General features: G+C 42.4%; 1 protein-coding gene across 1 annotated transcript in view; it reads left to right on the forward strand.

The window, feature by feature from the left end:
- LOC127636915 (probable inactive glycosyltransferase 25 family member 3) overlaps window positions 1–17,783 on the forward strand; it is a 36,240-nt gene extending 18,457 nt beyond the window's left edge. Inside the window, exons 7-12 of the mRNA XM_052117716.1 lie at window positions 512–588; window positions 713–819; window positions 952–1,084; window positions 9,390–9,517; window positions 13,860–14,063; window positions 16,661–17,783. Of these exons, the coding sequence (XP_051973676.1) occupies window positions 512–588; window positions 713–819; window positions 952–1,084; window positions 9,390–9,517; window positions 13,860–14,063; window positions 16,661–16,895 (884 nt within the window). The 3' untranslated portion in view covers window positions 16,896–17,783. The remainder of the gene's footprint in view (window positions 1–511; window positions 589–712; window positions 820–951; window positions 1,085–9,389; window positions 9,518–13,859; window positions 14,064–16,660) is intronic.
- Window positions 17,784–18,116: the final 333 nt, after the last annotated feature.

The raw sequence follows: 18,116 nt of genomic DNA on the forward strand, positions 1-18,116 counted from the left end.
TATGAAATGAACGAATGATACACTGATTCTGGCCTTATCTGAAAATGGTTATTTGATATGGAGAGATCCAGTGTCTTGCTTTGAAATGCTGAATAAACATAATGGGGTTCAGAATCACTAGACCACTAATTAAAATGCTTTTCGTATTTTTTTCTCTCTAATTTAACACACACATTTTAGTACACATAATAATAACAGCATAAAAATGTTAGTAAAAGGTTTAATTGGGGGAGGGGGTGGGGTCTGAATTTCTTAGTTTTCTTATTTTCTAATTCTAATTCCATTTCTTTTAATGTTAGTACAGTGTTCTTTGTTTTAAAATGGCCAGAATCCTAAAACTTTGTTTATTTCCAGGTTTAAAAGACAAAAATCCCAGATAACTATGTGAATTCTTACTTTTGGAATCCACTGTATGTGAATTGTTCTAAGCTTGTGTTAATTAGGGATTAGCTCCTTAATCAGATGGAATCAATGTGATGGATTGATTTAATTGAGAAAATCTTTCATGCAGTCAATGGGCCACCCATGTACGTCTCTCGCCATGTCCATGTTCCTCCCAAACAGCCAGACCTCATGAACTTTGATGAGGTAAAGATGAGTGCAACATGTATTACCCTAAATTCCACTGTTAAACTGGAGTACACACTGTTTGAGCTACAGTAATAACAATGTTTAGTACACTAAAATGTGTTATTGTGTGTGTGCTTCTCAGATTTACTTGGTAAACCTGCGCAGGCGTCCAGACAGAAGGAATAGGATGTTGTGGTCACTGTATGAACTAGAGATTGATGCAAAAGTAGTGGATGCTGTAGATGGGGCGTAAGTTCCAATGTAGACATGCAATAGTCACTTGGTGTGATATATTCATTTTACAATTTTTTGAGACTGTATTGTAGAAAATAATCATGATAACAGCAATAATTTTATGTTTTCAATGTCATGCCTTTGTAGAGCTCTGAACAGTAGTGATATTAAGATTCTAGGCGTTGATCTCTTACCTGGTTACTACGATCCCTTTTCTGGCCGCACACTGACCAAGGGAGAGGTGGGCTGCTTCCTGAGCCACTACTATATCTGGAAAGAGGTCAGTGGCTAAGTAAACACTCTACCAGCTTATTGTGGCCCCAAACATTATATTGGACACTTAAATCACGTTTACTGTATATATAATATATGAAAAATAGCACAGTTTTTAGGTTTTTAATTGTGCTGTCAAATTAGAGCTGTTTAATTTTTTTCTCTCGATATTATTCACATACAGAAATAATTGCCATTAAAGCCCCCCAAATAACAATAATTTCATATATGATTTTATTGATTATAAATATAATAAAGATCATAAATATAATCCCCGCGACCCTGTACACAGGATAAGCGGTTGACGATGGATGGATGGATGGATGGATCATAAATATAATTCAGATAATTAAATGCATTACATTATTGTGGCACGAGTAAGGGCCTATTAACACCTAATTCATGGCGAATTTGTGAGACGATATGCCGACCAATGGTCTATTCACAACTAGAATTTAATGAATAAATTTTTTTTTTTAAACCCTGTACAATAGGTGGCGCTGTTCTACAAACAGATTTATTTAGTTGTTACTGCTCAGACCTGATTCAGCTGTCAATGCATAAGATTAATATTTTGAATGCTGTTAATGCATTTATTTAACTAATTTGTTATAACTGTTTCATTATGTTTATTATGCATCCATGTTTTTACTGCATTTTAAGGAATATAGAATTTGTGTTTTTTTATAAAAAATAGATAGGTAAAGAGCACTTTTGCATACATTTATGTCCTTTTTATATTTATTTATGATATAAAATTAACTTTTATTTTAATATAATGCCTGGATACAGTGATATAATGTAACGAACTCTAAGTTCCAAGTTCACTCCGCCCCCTCTAGCTCTCACACTCGTTCCCAATCACCAGAATATTAGGTTCACCTGCACTGTTCATTTCCTCTATTTATACCTTGCCCTTTCTCCCCACGGTTGTTGGTTATTGTTTTGTCTACCACTTCGCTTTGCCAACTCTAGTGTTTTGCTAGCTTTCCCCAGTTTACCTACTCTCGTGTTTGTCTTTGTTATTCTGATCTCCCGGCTTCGACTTTACGCTTCCCTCTAACTACGCTTGTCTGGATTTGCCCCTTTGTACTTTTGCCTGTCTGCGAATGAAGCAGTTTTATCCAGCATTGTGACTATCTCGTCTTGTGTGCGTCACAAAATAACCAACCCCACAGAATTTTGTCACAATGGATTCCGCGGAAGACCTTCAGGGCTCACTAGAGCGGATTTGTGCGGTGATTTCTTCCCAAGGATCTACTGTTGGGAGACACGATCAAGCGCTTGCAACCCAGGGGCAGCAGATCCAAGAGATACTACAGACGGTACGTGCTCTTTCTGATCAGTTGAATCCTGTTCCACCTGTGCCTGTCCCTGAACCCGCTGATGCTCCCAACGTATTTCCGAGCGCCGTGAGTTTTCAACCTCCCGAGAGGTTTGATGGCTCTTCTGACACTTGCCAGGGTTTTTTAATGCAGTGCAGTGTCTACATGAAGTATCACCCCCTTTTACACTCTGACAGTGAGAGAATTCATTTTTTGATTTCACTTCTCACTGGCAAAGCGCGGCAATGGGCCACCGCGTTGTGGACAGCTGATAGCCCACTTCTAGCTTCCTATGATAAATTTTGTCACCAGATTGCCATTGCATTTGATCACCCTGCAGCTGGTAGAGATGTGGGCAGCCGCCTCGTGTTTCTTAAACAGGCGTCACGCACTGCAGCCGATTATGCCCTTGATTTCCGCACCCTTGCCGCTGGTAGCGGGTGGAGCGACCCCGCTCTTCTGACTGTCTACCGCCTGGGTTTGAGTAGTCAACTGCAGATGGAGCTAGCCTGTCGAGGAGAATCATTGTCGCTGGAGAATTATATTCAACTCTCCATTACAGTTGATAATCTCCTACGCAATCGCGCTTTTAGAAGTTCCTCGGTAATCCAAGAGCGTACTGTGGGTTCCAACTCATCTCACCCCCCACCTCTCGAAAGCTCTTCCAATCCTGAACCTATGCAGCTTGGCCGCGCTCCATTTACCCCTGCAGAGCGCACTAGACGTTTGACACAGAGTCTCTGTCTGTACTGTGGCAAACCGGGTCATCATATTACCTCATGCCCGGCCTGCCCTCAGCCTTCTCTCTCCAGAAGCCAGGTCAGAACATCTGTCATTCTTAACATTACCCAGAAACAAGTCTGCCTCCCTGTGGTTTTGACCCTTAACGACGTCTCCTTTTCTGCCCCAGCCCTAGTTGATTCCGGGGCGGCGGGGAATTTTTTGGACGATAGCTTGGCCCAAAGACTTGGTATCCCACTTAGTCCGGTTGAACCACCTCTCAAAGTCAATTCGTTGGATGGAGCACCTCTCGGATCGGGATTTATTTCCTACAGAACTATGCCATTGTCCCTTCAAGTTGGCTTGGTCCACAAGGAAATCATTCAGTTTTTATTGTTCGATCACCTAGAGACCCAGTAGTTTTGACCCCCACATTTCCTGGCGCACGGGGGAGCTGTTGAGCTGGAGTAACCATTGTCTGTCTCACTGTATTCACCTACCGGTTTGCTCAACCTCTGTAGAGAGCCCCGAAGTGAGATCTCCTGTCTCCATTCCCTCCGAGTATTCTTCTTATACTGATGTGTTTGAAAGGACCCAGGTTATCCATCGATCTTCTTCCAGGATCCCCGCTCCCTAAGAGCAGAGTATACCCCTTAACGCTGCCTGAAACCAAGGCTATGGAGGATTACACCGACGAGGCGCTCAGTCTCGGCATAATTCGACCGTCCACCTCCCCGGTAGCGTCGGGTTTTTTCTTCGTAGACAAGAAGGATGGCGGGCTTCGTCCCTGCATCGATTACCGTGCCTTAAATAAGGTAACGGTAAAGTTCGCCTATCCCTTGCCTCTTATCCAGCCAGCCCTTGAGCAAGTCAGCAAAGCCAAGTTTTTTACTAAGCTTGACCTCAGGAGCGCGTACAACCTTGTGCGCATTCGTAAGGGGGACGACTGGAAAACTGTTCATCACCACCAGGGGCATTACGAATACTTAGTTATGCCGTACGGCCTCGCTAACTCTCCTTCGGTGTTTCAGTCCTTTATGAACGAGATCTTCCGTGACATGTTGGACCAATTCCTCGTCATCTACATCGATGATTTGTTGATTCACTCCTCTACACTGTCGGAACACACCAACCACGTCTCGAGGGTGCTGCAGAGACTTCGAGAACACGATTTATTTGTTAAGGCAGAGAAGTGTGCCTTTCATCGTCCCTCCGTCTCCTTTCTGGGTTATGTCTTGTCCGTAGGAACGATGAGGATGGAAACTAACAAGGTAGCTGCAGTCCTGTCCTGGCCGGAACCTAGGACGCTGAAGGAGCTCCAACGGTTTCTGGGTTTCGCCAACTACTACAGACGCTTTATCCGAAACTTCTGGAGGATTGCCGCACCTCTCACTGCGCTGACACGAGGCAACCCGAGGTCCCTCACATGGAGCACTCCTGCTCAACAAGCCTTCCAAGCGCTCAAGGACGCCTTTACTAGTTCCCCTGTTCTCCAACAGCCCGATCCCACTCTCCCTTTCGTGGTGGAGGTGGACGCCTCTGAGGTGGGGGTGGGAGCGGTACTCTCGCAGTGACACGGGACTCCCACTATACTGTACCCTTGTGTCTTCTACTCCCATAAACTGTCATTCCCTGAGCAGAACTATGACGTCGGGAATAGAGAGTTGCTAGTCATTAAACTAGCCTTAGAGGAATGGCGTCATTGGTTGGAGGGTTCTAAGTTCCCTTTCGTGGTCTTCACCGACCACAAGAACCTGGAGTACATTCGTTCAGCCAAGAGGTTGAACCCCAGACAGGCCAGGTGGGCCATGTTCTTCACTCGTTTTAACTTTTCGGTAACCTTTCGCCCAGGCTCCAAGAACACCAAGGCTGACGCTCTCTCCAGACTTTTCAGCGATAGCTCTAAACCTTCGGAGCCAGAGACTATTCTCCCCACATCGTGCATTGTAGCCCCCGTTAGGTGGGAATTGACGGAGGCCATCCTGCGGGCTCAAGGTAACGAACCAGCGCCTCCTCAACCCCCCCCCCAACAAGATGTATGTACCTACCGTTATTCACCCTCAGCTCATGCAGTGGGTCCATACTTCCCTTTGTTCCGGCCTTCCGGGTATCACCCGTTCTACTGAGCTGCTCACAAAGAAATTTTGGTGGCCCTCGCTTAAGGACGACATCCAAGACTATGTCCTTTCCTATCCAGTCTGTGCCCAGTCCAAAACTCCTCGTCACCTTCCCGCTGGACTCCTCCAACCGTTGCCCATACCCGATCGGCCGTGGTTCCATATCGCCATGGACTTCATCACCGACTTACCTCCTTCAGACGGTCAGACGGAGATCCTAGTGGTGATTGACAGGTTTTCCAAGATGTTCCGCTTGATTTCCCTACCTGGACTACCCAATGCAACCCAGCTGGCCGACCTCAGATAGAGGGACCCAATTCACGTCTCGATTCTTGCGAGCCTTCAGTGACAGACTAAGCATCCAGCTAAACTTCTCCTCGGGATACCACCCCCAAACAAATGGTCAGACTGAGCGCCTCAACCAAGAGATTGGTAAATATCTGAGAGCCTACTGTGCTCAGAACCAGGGTAACTGGCACACCTACCTTCCTTGGGCCGAATACGCCCAAAATAGCCTGGTCAGCTCTTCGACCCGCCTCACCCCATTCCAATGCGTCCTGGGGTATCAACCTCCCTTTTCCCTTGGGAGGCAAATCCGAGTGATGTTCCTGTGGTGGATATCTGGGCCCAGAAGTGCACCCAGGTCTGGAGAGCCACCCATGACCGTCTACAACACAGAAATCCAAGGCTGACCGCCGACGCAGACCCACACCTATATTCCATCCAGGCCAGCGAGTGTGGTTATCGACCCGAGACAGCCGTCTTCGTCTCCCGTCGAAAAAGCTGATCCCCATTTACTTTGGTCCCTATAAGATTTTAAAGAGAATTAACCCTGTAACGTACAAATTACTACTGCCACCCCGCTACAAAATCTGCCCTGTTTTTCATGAGGTCAGCCCGCATATGCGGTCCGGGCTTTTTTGGACTCCAGACGCCGTGGTGGTCTGTCGCAGTACCTGGTAGACTGGGAGGGCTACGGACCTGAGGAGCAGTCGTGGTCGTGGGTACCTTCGAAGGATGTCTTGGACCAAGCACTAAAGCTTGATTACCATCGCCAACATCCCGATCGTCCCGCACCACTTCCCAGAGGTCGCGCTCCTCGTAACGCAGTAGAGGGGGAAGTACTGTAACGAACTCTAATTCCCAAGTTCACTCCGCCCCCTCTAGCTCTCACACTCGTTCCCAATCACCAGAATATTAGGTTCACCTGCACTGTTCATTTCCTCTATTTATACCTTGCCCTTTCTCCCCACGGTTGTTGGTTATTGTGTTGTCTACCACTTCGCTTTGCCGTTTAATTTAATATTTAGTCCTTTCAGATGGAAAACATTCATACATAGAAATGATGCGATCCAAAGTGCATTTGAACAGCGGTGAAACACGTTCTTATGATGTGTTACATTCATACCAGCAAACAGAGGAGTTAGTATTTAGTAAGTTTGGAGCAGAAGAAATAGAAATAAACCTTGTGTAAATTGTGTTATGCTAAAATGCTATTTCTAGCAATTTTACATGCACATGTTACCAGACATGATCATATTTTTTTATCAAGAAAATTCACATTGGATCATAATTTCTTTTTTTCTAGTAAGACCTTTGAGATTAGGGCAAAAATCATATTCTTGATAAGAATTTTTGTGTTGTTTTCCTGTAAAAATATCTAAAAATCCTTAAAACAAGATCAGTTTGATTTATCTTGTTTTGTCTTTCTGTACTGGCAGAGTTTTTATATTCAAAACAAGTGAAAAAATCTACCAGTGCTGAAGAAGTAATCCAAAGTACTTAGAATACATTACTGACCTTGAGTAATCTAACAGAATATGTTACAAATGACATTTTACAGCACGTATTCTGTAATCTGTAGTGGAATACATTTCAAAAGTAACCCTCCCAACACTGGTAATATACATATTAAATGTACATTAAGAAAAAACACTATTTATTATATAATATGAGGTATCATCAGCACATTACATAAATATTCTAGAAAAGAAAGAAGGTGTTTACAGCTTCTATATAATTTTTTTACTGCATATTTTCATTGAATTAAAAGTTTTTGTGTATTGGCACTTTTCCACTGAACGTTACGGTTCGACTCACCTCAACTCTACTCGCTTTACTTTTCGGAGCTTGCTTTTCCGCTGCAGTTTAGTACCACATGAACGTGGGTGGGATTATTGGCTGATCGTCAGAGTTGCGCCGCCTCCACTGCCGTGACATCACCTTAAACACGACAATAAACTGACCAAAACAATAACACGATCGCTAGCTGTTAGCTACTAGCTTATTGTGCTGTATAAAGAAGTTGTTGCATTCTGATTTTACACAAGTGTAACAGTTAAATTGGTCTGGTTGTTTTAGAAGCTTCCAGTAGCTTGTCAAATAAATAAAGTGAAGCTTTCAAGCGGAGTATAGAGTTAACTTAACAAAACATACCATCCTCCATCGTGTCTGAGTCCAGGGCACTCTCCCTCCCATTTCCACTTTTCCTTGATGGTTCTGTAGTCACTTTATTAATTTTTTTTTACTTTTCCCTACACTGTTGTTAGTTCCGGTGGTAGCTCTGTGCGGCCTGTGTTTTTCGTTTCGCTCATCGCTAACGAGTGGACCGTCTGCACCTCGTTTATTGACCATGGCGTGGTTTTGTGCACACACATTTCTTTTTTCACAATTTGAAAGTGGCGTGAAGAAATTATTCTGCTATCGCTGTTACTAAAACTTTAAAACTAGCGGGTTGATGTAGCATGTCAGAAATCCAGTGACGCTGGTAGTTACGATTCTTCCTGACCAATCCGTGATCTGCAGGATTTTGACGTCACATTTAATAACGGTTCGGCTCGCTTGGAACCTCGACCGAGATGGTACAATTAAAAATATCAGGTACCAGGTACTATCCACAGTGGAAAACCCCCAAAAAGCGAGCTGAGTCGAGTTGTACCATGCAGTGGAAAAGCCCCATAAGAGACGAGTAAAAGTGTGTTTTCCAGTTGATTAGCGCCACCAACGCAATGGATTGAGCAGCAGCAGCAACTCTGGAAAAATGACAAAAAGCTCTTAGATCATTGGTCAGTGAGTTTTCATCACAGTGTGAAAAAACTAATTTGGACCGCTTTCTGTAAACATTTGGATTGTTGCCGGACCCGGTGTGAATAGCGCCATGGGAATCCATTGTTCCAATTTAAAAGCTCATTCGGCAGTACATTTGTACATTTGCACGGTTTGGTGTGAATAGGTCTTAAAGCATTGATAAGACAATACACTTATTGGCTTTATAAGGCAATATATTGTTTCCATATTATTGAAAAGCATTTGCCTACAGCCCACAGCAATCCATTTTGCAGTTGAATTTTTTTAAATTTATTATAAGGTCTTTTCTAAAGATGCGTCAATGTATACATGCGACAGATGGATGCTTTTGAAGCATCTCACTTTGGGTACATCACGTTATAAATGCAACGTTTTTAGGTTGCTGTGTCAAGTTAAACGCAGTTTGAAACTCAGAAAAACACGTCTCGAGATCCCTGCAATCGGAATTGCCTTTGATGAAGGATGCACTTCTAGGCCAGTCTAGATTCTGGACAAACTTTATCCGGGAAGTGGGCATTGACATGTGACCTGAATATATGACATAATAACAACAACTGCGGAAATAATCGAATCTAGTTTTGTTAGACACACACAATTTAAGCACAAGGAACAACTTTGTTGGTGTACACAATAGAGCACTTACAGTTGAAAAGAGCTACTGACTCGTGGTTCTCAGCCGTTGTTTTAAATTTAGTGTATTGAACATGATGTCGCCACAGCACCGTGGCTTTATGGGATAAAAGAGTGTCCAGTAGATGAATCTTGCCTTAAATAGCAGGTCATCCATGCTTACTCTTATTAATACTGAGGATCCGGACATACTACTCTATTGGCATACCGTTTTTGGCATACTATGTAGTAAGGACGTATGTATATTCGGATGCAGATATGTAGATCAAGGCTTCAAGAACTGACACAAGTGTTCATGAAGCCATAAAAACTGATTTTGAGTTAGCAAACATTTGTACTTGACTTGTACTTTTATGAATTCAGACAAAGCTTTCTAAATGTATTAAACTTTGTTTCCAGCATGTCAAGGTAATATGTTGTTTATCACTCATAGATGGTAGACATGCAGCTTGATAAGGCACTGATCTTTGAGGATGATGTACGTTTCCAAGCCAATTTCAAACGACGTCTGATGCGGCTGATGGAAGAGGTCAAGCAGGTTGAGCTGGACTGGGACATCATGTGAGTGACGTTTGTCAATCACACTGTTGTTATTGCATCAAGAGGAGACCACAATCTGAAGTATCTATGGCTTTGTCCTCCTTAAGGCCCCACTTCAAGTGAAATTGAAGATAGAGCAGGGGTTAGGATTTCTAAAAAAATCTGGCTGTTTTTATAAGTGGCAGTGGTTTTAAGCAGCTTGCCAGTGTGAACTTTCAGGGAAACTTTATATCAGCTGTCAAACAACTTTTTACTGCCATTGGTCCACATCATCGGTTGGTGTGACCCAGAGCTCTACTTACTCTGACGGCAAAAACAATTTCCAGTTGATTTCTTCACTCAGTTGAGACAGAGAAAAATGTAATGGGAAAAATTGGTACACTCAATATGGCAGATGCAAAAAAGGAAGTTTCCCCTTACAGATCACCTTTTAGAGACAGATATCACCTGTCAGTCAACTCAAGAAGGTGCATGCACATAAGCCTGACCAGCCAGAAAAATGGCCTTTTTTCAGAGTGATCTGTGCTAAAGAAGCACAATTTATGATACCATTGTTGTCATGTTCTTTGATCTTAGTCTTGACCAAAAATTTGGAGATTTCTGTCTTTCCCCATTCAAGCCGATAGGATATGTACATTTATGCTGCTTATATCCATAGAAAATAGCTTGCCAGGAGGGTTCCCAAGATAGTGGCTAAGTGGACTGACTTGTCTTTAAAGGGACCTAGTTTGAAATCAGTCAGTATAAACAAACTGTAGTGGAGAGTTGCTGAGCTGGTTTACATTGTTAACCAATGTAAGTCTGTTCACGTTGAGACATTTTCCAAGACCATGTCATGTGACTTTAGATTAAGTCTACAAAAGTCTATAAAATACAATAACAGATGATAACCGGTACGTATTATGGCCACATGTAGTATGTTAGCTCAGCCAAATGAATGCAGAATTGGTTTTGGGTGAGAAACAGACCACAACGCAACACATTTTTCACTGTAAATCTTGCCATTGCAGTCTCCTAGACATGATCATTAATTGGAGCTCCATTACACTTCCAAGTGCTGCCCATGTACACATGCTGTACATTGGCTCTCTGCATGCATCCACCTTTAGAAAGTTTAATGGAACTATAAAAAGTGATAGAGACTGGCAAGAGCTAAAAGGAGTTACATTTTATCTGGGGTGTGTTTCTCACCAAAGATCAATTGCATCGCATCAGAAGACATGCATTAAACCACTGGAGTCATATGAATTACTTTTATGTTGCCATTATGTTCTTTTTGGAGCTCAAAAGTTTGGAAACCACTGATTTGTATTGTATGGATATATTCACCTCATACCTCCATCAAAACAAATTGATTTGTGTTCCATGGCAGAAAGGAAGTAATGATGAGGTAATTATCATTTTTGGATGATCTATACCTTCCTGTTTGGCGTTGTCATCTAAATTACTTATATTTCTTCATTAACCACAATATTATGTCAATGATGGTTTATAGGCCTGAGCAGGAGAATTGCCCTGAGAATTGGACTAGATTGTTTGCTGAACTGAATTGATAGCTTCAGCTTTTTATGTCAGGGCAAAAACAGGTCAAACAGGTCTTATATACTTGAATTTGGAAATTCTGATTGCTATGTTGTTTTAGCTTACATTTCAATAACATATTTCAAATCACCAATAAAACCAAAGACAAATGGTATCATAAATGCTGCTGCTTTATTTGAAATTAGGCTGGACGGAAAAGTGTTGATGTAGTGACACTAGGGGTCTCTCTTGAGAGCCTCGGTTACCTCTTATCTTTGAGAAAAGGCCAATGAGAATTGGCAAACAGAATTTGCATGCCCCTCCCCTGGACATACAGGTATAAAAGGAGGGATGCGTGCATCTGTTCAGACAGGTTTTGAGCTGAGGACCCGAGAGTAAGGTCCCAGCCCTTTCAGCGGCTTAGTACAGTGTTGTGGTAAGAGGGACACAACGTCTCATTCCCTCCATCAGGGAACGGAGGTTACGACAGTAACCGAGACGTTCCTCTTCTGTCACTCACTCAACGTTGTGTCGATGTAGTGACACTAGGGGACTCTATCTAAAAATGCCACACCACTGAACGTGTTACATGGACTGCTGATGCAGGTGCAAGCAAGCTGCTGCGTGAGAAAATAGCAGGTGCGTTAGACTTCATGTAACCTTCCCCAATGCCCCAAGAGACGTCATAGAGATACCCACATCCCTGAGGGAGAGAAGCGATGTAACTAGCCTGGGAGAGAAAACTAGTCTTTTCTCTCTCTATGTTTTCTCTCCATAGAGTGTTAGATTTGGCTGGTTATAACGCTATAACACGCATCGGGGAAGGTGTTCTTTTCCAATCCTATTCTTTCAAGGAAAAGACCCCGCAGAGACCACATCCTGCCCAACGGGATAGGTTAGCATGTGGCAAATACATCACATGGGCTTACCAGCCACACATGGAAGTGGTTGGTACAGTGGTTGGTCCTGCCTCGACAGGGAGGAGCTCTACAAACACATCGACCGGGGGGTGCAAAGGGGGCTCTGCCCAAGGGAGACGCGGGTCCGACGACAGGGGGACCGTACCGCGGAAAATACATCACAGGAGATATTGGAATAATCATAACCTGTGGAGCACCTATTCCAGCGCAGGCAAGTCAGTCTGGAAATGCGTATTTGCGCTGCCCCCGGTGCCAGCTGTGTGCCAGCGCGTCTGTGCCGAGTGGGGCTTCTGTCAGAGAGTAACTGAGCGGGCAGTGGGTGGAAACTCGGGAGGCGAACAGATCTACCTGTGCTCTGCCGAACCGAGCCCAAATCAGCTGGACCACCTGAGGGTGGAGTCTCCACTTTCCGCTGAGCATTACATGACGTGACAGCGCATCCGCTGTTGTGTTTAGGTTGCCTGGGATATGAGTGGCATCCTCAGCCACTGCTGACTCTAAAGGAGGAGATGGCGGGCGAGTTGTGACATGCGACGAGAGCGAACGCCACACTGCCGATTTATATATGCTAGTGTCGCTGTGTTGTCTAAGCGAATCAACAAGTGCTTGCCGGGGCTCAACGGCAGAAATCTGCACAGGGCAAGAAATACAGCCAGCAACTCTAGGCAGTTGATGTGCCAGCGCAGCCAGGGCCCCAACCAGGAGCCATCTGAACACCTGCTGTAGGGGGACTCTTGTCCGTAGAAAACATAGGTCTGTCCAAGGGCTGAATAGGTGACAGCAGGAAGGGGGGAGGGTCATGCGGTATGTGCCATGGAGCCGTGCCCATCTCAGGACTCGAGTCTGAGGCCAGTGCTGAAGCAGTCTCATATAAATCAACCCGAGCGGCACGACTGCCTCTGAGGATGCCATATGCCCCAGGAACCTCTGAAATTGTTTCAGTGGAACCGCTGTGCCCGGTCTGAACGAACTCAGGCAGTTCAGCACCGACTGCATGTGCTCACTTGTGAGGCGCGCTGTCATTGAGACTCTTTTCCCAGTTGATCCGAAGCCCTAACTGACTGAGGTGCGTGAGCATCAGGTCCCTGTGTGCACAGAGCAACTGTCATCGAGGTAGTCGAGTATGCGAATGCCCACTTCCCTTAACAGGGCAAGAGCTGCCTCTGTGACTTTCGTGAAAACGCGAGGGGACAGGGACAGACCAAAGGGGAGGACCTTTTACTAATACGCCTGGCCGTTGAAAGCGAACCGTAGAAAGGGTCTGTGATAGGGTAATATTGAGACATGAAAGTACGGATCCTTCAGGTCTACCACTGCAAACCAATCTTGATGCTGGACACATGTCAGAATACTTTTCTGTGTCAGCATCTTGAACGGGAGTTTGTGGAAGGCCCGGTTCAGAACTCACAGGTCCAAAATTGGCCGCAACACACTGCCTTTCTTGGGTACGATGGAGTAAGGGCCATAGAAAGCCTTCTCCATCTCGGCTGGAGAGACAGGCTCTATCGCGTCCTTATGTAGAAGAGTTGCGATCTCTGCACGCAAGGTGGAGGTGTTTTCGGTAACGTGGACACCGCTGAAACGGGGCAGGCGACTGGCGAACTGAATCGCGTAGCCAAGTCGGATGGCCTGGCCAGCTACCACGACGGGCTGGAAAGCGTAAGCCACATGTCCAAGCTCCGGGCGATGGGCACTAAGGGGACGATCACGTGTGACGTACCTGAAGGTGGGGCCTCGCGGCAGGTGGGAGCAGGTCTATAGCTGCCATATTAAGCATTGCAATTACTCGTAAGCATTTTTCTACTAGTGATCCATCTCCTCTGCTTACACTGTTTGCAATGGTGTGGTCTAACTGTAAAACTCATCTCAGACTTATAACGCAGCCATCAGGTTTGTTCTCTCTTGTGGGGTTTTCTTTGCAGATACTTGGGCAGGAAGCAAGTGAACCCTGGAGAGGAGGTTGCAGTGGAGAATGTGAGGAACCTGGTGTATGCTGATTACTCGTACTGGACTCTGTCTTATGCCATCAGTCTCCAGGGAGCTCAGAAGATGCTAAATGCTGAACCGCTATCTAAGATGCTTCCAGTTGACGAGTTTCTTCCCATCATGTATGACAAACACCCCAAGTGAGTGACACTCATGTCTCCAGAGGCTGTGAATAAATTTATTTAAAAAAAAAAAAAAAAGAATGTATTGTAGGGTTTTTGACATGCCACAAAGCAGGTGTGTAACAACCCATTTTCAAGGATACAGGCGATACACGGTGGGTCCTTTCTGGAGCTTAACAGCCTCAACTCTGCAGACCCCAAAAAGTTATATGTCCCAAATAAAGTTTACACCTAAAATGTTCAGGTCTCCAATTAAATAAGTCAGGCATATGTGGAATCATTTGAAAGCTTAGAATCTGAACTTTACATAAATATCTTAATCACTTCTGTATTGAAGTATTAATATGAATATGAAAGTCATTAAGCACGTAAATAGACAAATCATATATCAATTGAAAGGTCCCATTCCTAGGAATGCGTCTGTACAGTTCATTGCACTAATATCATAGATTGAACGATTTTAAAGTAAATTATGAAGTGAAATATGATTTCTTGAAGTGAAATATGATCTCTTTTATGCGCCGATCACTGAAAAAATTTGAGTACCCTGCCCAAAAAGTACCCAGAGTTGAAGCCTCTCTGATTATATGTTAATCACACGTTTAGCTTATAATGAAATGTTAGTGTTTTATGTGTTTTATTTTTTAGTGTGTATTTATTTACATATTACATCCAGAAAAAGAAAGACAGCATATTTTAGTAAAGGAGGACTGGTTGAAAAACTTTGATTTGTGTTTTATTCTTAAGGCTTCTTTCTGTGTAGTTTCTTTATTGTAATTTTGTAAGTCAGTTTATTTTTATGAACAGAGCACAGAGACCCAAGCCAAGTAAGTCTGATTTTGAGGTAGCAATAGCTTTTTGATTCCTCAAAGCAAGTGTTTTTTGGTGCGCTGCAGTCTGGCCCGATGCCATTATTGCCCCCCCCCCCATCCATTTCCTCTCCGTCTCTGGTTCTTATTCATTCTGCTTGGCACGTCCAGCCTGAAGCACCTCATCACCACAGAGAGAGATCACAGCAGCTTTCTCTATACGTTATTTATTCTTTCCACTTGATCCACGGCTTTCTCAGCATAACCCGACGTGCTGCTACTGCCCTGCTCACGGCAAACCATTTAAACTGCTCTGCCCGTTCCGCATTCTGGCAAAATTAGTTGCTATTTTAGCCGCTATTTGCTGCTTTGCTCTCCTTCCAGGTCTGACAAGCCAAGGGCTGTCTGCCAGCTTGCCAAGTACACACGTTTTATCCTCAGTGCGTTTGATTGCATAAAGTACCTCTTCACTGAAAGTAATTTATATTTTATTCATTTATTGAGCTGAGGTCGAGCAGCACAAGCCCTAAAGTGATTCGTTAACAGATTTTGGTTCCAAAAGAGCCATTAAATAGAGAAGTGGTGATCTCTTTACTTTAGGCTGTAAGCATCACTATTACCATTACTCATAGGGTTTGGGATTACCCATATTGTTTGTGTTATGAGCATGAATGATACCTCAAATCATGTAGCTATAACTATTACTAATTTATGAAGGAGGTTATGCTTAAAATGACCATTGACCATTCATTTAAGGAAATAAGCAAAAGATTTAAATTGTTGTACATACATAAAACATAATATTTTAGATTAAAACCCTAAAAAGTTTATTTAATTGTGAGAATATGTGTTCAGAAGTGAAAACTCTTAAAGTTACACACCGATTATCAGACTTTGGAGAACATTTACTTCAAAATGGTGGGATCTAACTACTCACTATACGGCCATGATGGACAGGGATGCAGTCTCACGTCCTGGTTGCATTTTTCTTTAAGGTGTTGGATCTATTTGTTTTGTTACAGACTTGTTGAGAACACACATGAAAGTCTGACAGCTAGGGCTTAATATTAATTTCAATGTCAAGCTTTTAATTTTAATTTAAACAACTTGAGTTTTTATTTGAAACTTTTCCTCATATCTATGGAAATAAGCTGTATGACCAAGCAGTCCTTTACTTCAATGACAATTCAAAAGTAGTGTTTGTCCTTCCAAAAATGGATAATAGAAATAATTATTTACTACATTTTATTCATCATAAAACATTTGTATTTGTATCATTTTCAATATAGAACATTATATAAGTCAAGATTAAGCAAAAAAATAAATAAATGTAATATGATATAACCTTGCAAACAAAAGATGTGATCACTACAAAAATACAAGGTGTTTTAATCAAAAAATAAAATGTAATTATTAACTACAATTTTATGAAAATTACTAATTAAAAATATGTTATATTTTACCAATCATTGACTCAAATCTGCATGATCAAATGTATGTATTTTACAGAGAAAATGTGTATTTATATTTGGATAAATCTTATAAATTGAACTTTGAATTCGGTAAAAATTTTCATTAAAAACATTTTAACTGTGGAAAAATTCATAATTTTTTTTTTAGTTTTAAATACTTAGTGGTTTAAGAATTGCTTTGTGACTGTTTTTTTTATTTATATATATTTGAAAAAATAAATAACCATGCTTTTATCTCAAGGCAGTAATCATTATGACGATTTCAGATATTAAAAACCGCAACATAGTCCTATATGTGTACTTTCATTTTGCTGTGTTTGTCCTCCATCAACAGTGAGGACTACAAATCCCACTTCCCCAACCGGAATCTGGTGGCGTATTCCACAAACCCCCTTCTCGTTCAGCCCTGTCACTATGCGGGGGATCCTGAGTGGGTGAGCGACACGGAGACGTCTACGCTGTGGGATGATGACAATGTGCGCACAGAGTGGAGGGGGTCACATAAAACTCTCAAGGGATCCCAGCCACCAACCGGTATGCAGAGCGCCACCTACAAAGACGAGTTGTGAAATATTGTCCAAAAGTCCCATTAGTTGCCATTTTCTAAGAGTGGAGAGATCAGAATGAGTGAGCAGCTCTTTATAAAGGCTAATGTTACTCAATATGGAGAACTCAATGCTGTGGACGAAACAAGGAAGACCTGGGGCCAAAACTGAGAACCTTTACAACAGAGTGCAAGGGAAGCTTGATCATTCCTTTAAATTTGGCCACAATGAAAGAGAGATGTTATATGTTCGGAATGGAAAGCTATCTTACTACTTACTAAATCCTGTGCAGTTTACACTATACTGCCTACTACTTTGGAATGGTATTTATTATTCCATGATAATTCCATTTCGATGCAGAAAACGTGCATACCGTGCAAAGTATACATACAGGTAACTGTAGAAATAGTAAGAGTAGTATGTTAAAATGCTATTCCAAACATAGCCTGTGTTTGACCGGAGGGTATCTGTCAATCATTTGGAACTTTTTGGGGGTATTTCCTATTTATTTTTTAATTTTACTCATTTAATAAGAATGGATTAAGCTTCATGCAAAAGTGGCAAAGCATAGTTTTTATTGTATGGTTTTCCCCAAAACTTAACAATTGTCTATGATTATGACTATCATGCTCAGAAATCGAACAAACAGAGCTTAGATTAGTTTATTTGCATTGTTTGTATGTATGATTTATGTGTTGTTCTGGCATTTATTGTGCATGTATGCTGTTTACATTTTTGTTCTTAGATTTTCTTATTTATTTCTCTTCACTGTCTTATTCCTTTTCTGTGCCCCTCCATAATGAACAGCAAGACCAATTTATATGACATGACAAGACTGTGTATGGCAGTTTTGTTAAATGCTGTTTTTTTTTCAATTAAATGTTGAAGAAAAATAAAAAAGCTGGATCTCGATCACAATGGGACACATTTTTGCCTGCCATAACTGGTTTAAGGTAGGTTATTAATATGATTATTATAAAAAAATTAATAATCAAATTCATGTATATTGTTAGGGGTATAACAGTTATGACCCGGATCAGATAAGGAGAAAGAAAAACCAGGAGTCAAGAAGTTCAATCAAAGAATCCAAAATTTACTGAAGAATAGTTTTGCAGTGAAATTGGTACAGCCAGACGAAGTCTCACGAGGAGATCGAAAGCCAAATCATACCTTACGCAAAATTTTACATCAATTATACCATTTGCAAGGACGTATATTCTATTATTCAACTCCTGATTGGCTAAC

The sequence above is a fragment of the Xyrauchen texanus genome, chromosome 44 (genome assembly GCF_025860055.1).
Source record: "Xyrauchen texanus isolate HMW12.3.18 chromosome 44, RBS_HiC_50CHRs, whole genome shotgun sequence".
Classification (NCBI taxonomy): Eukaryota; Metazoa; Chordata; class Actinopteri; order Cypriniformes; family Catostomidae; genus Xyrauchen; species Xyrauchen texanus.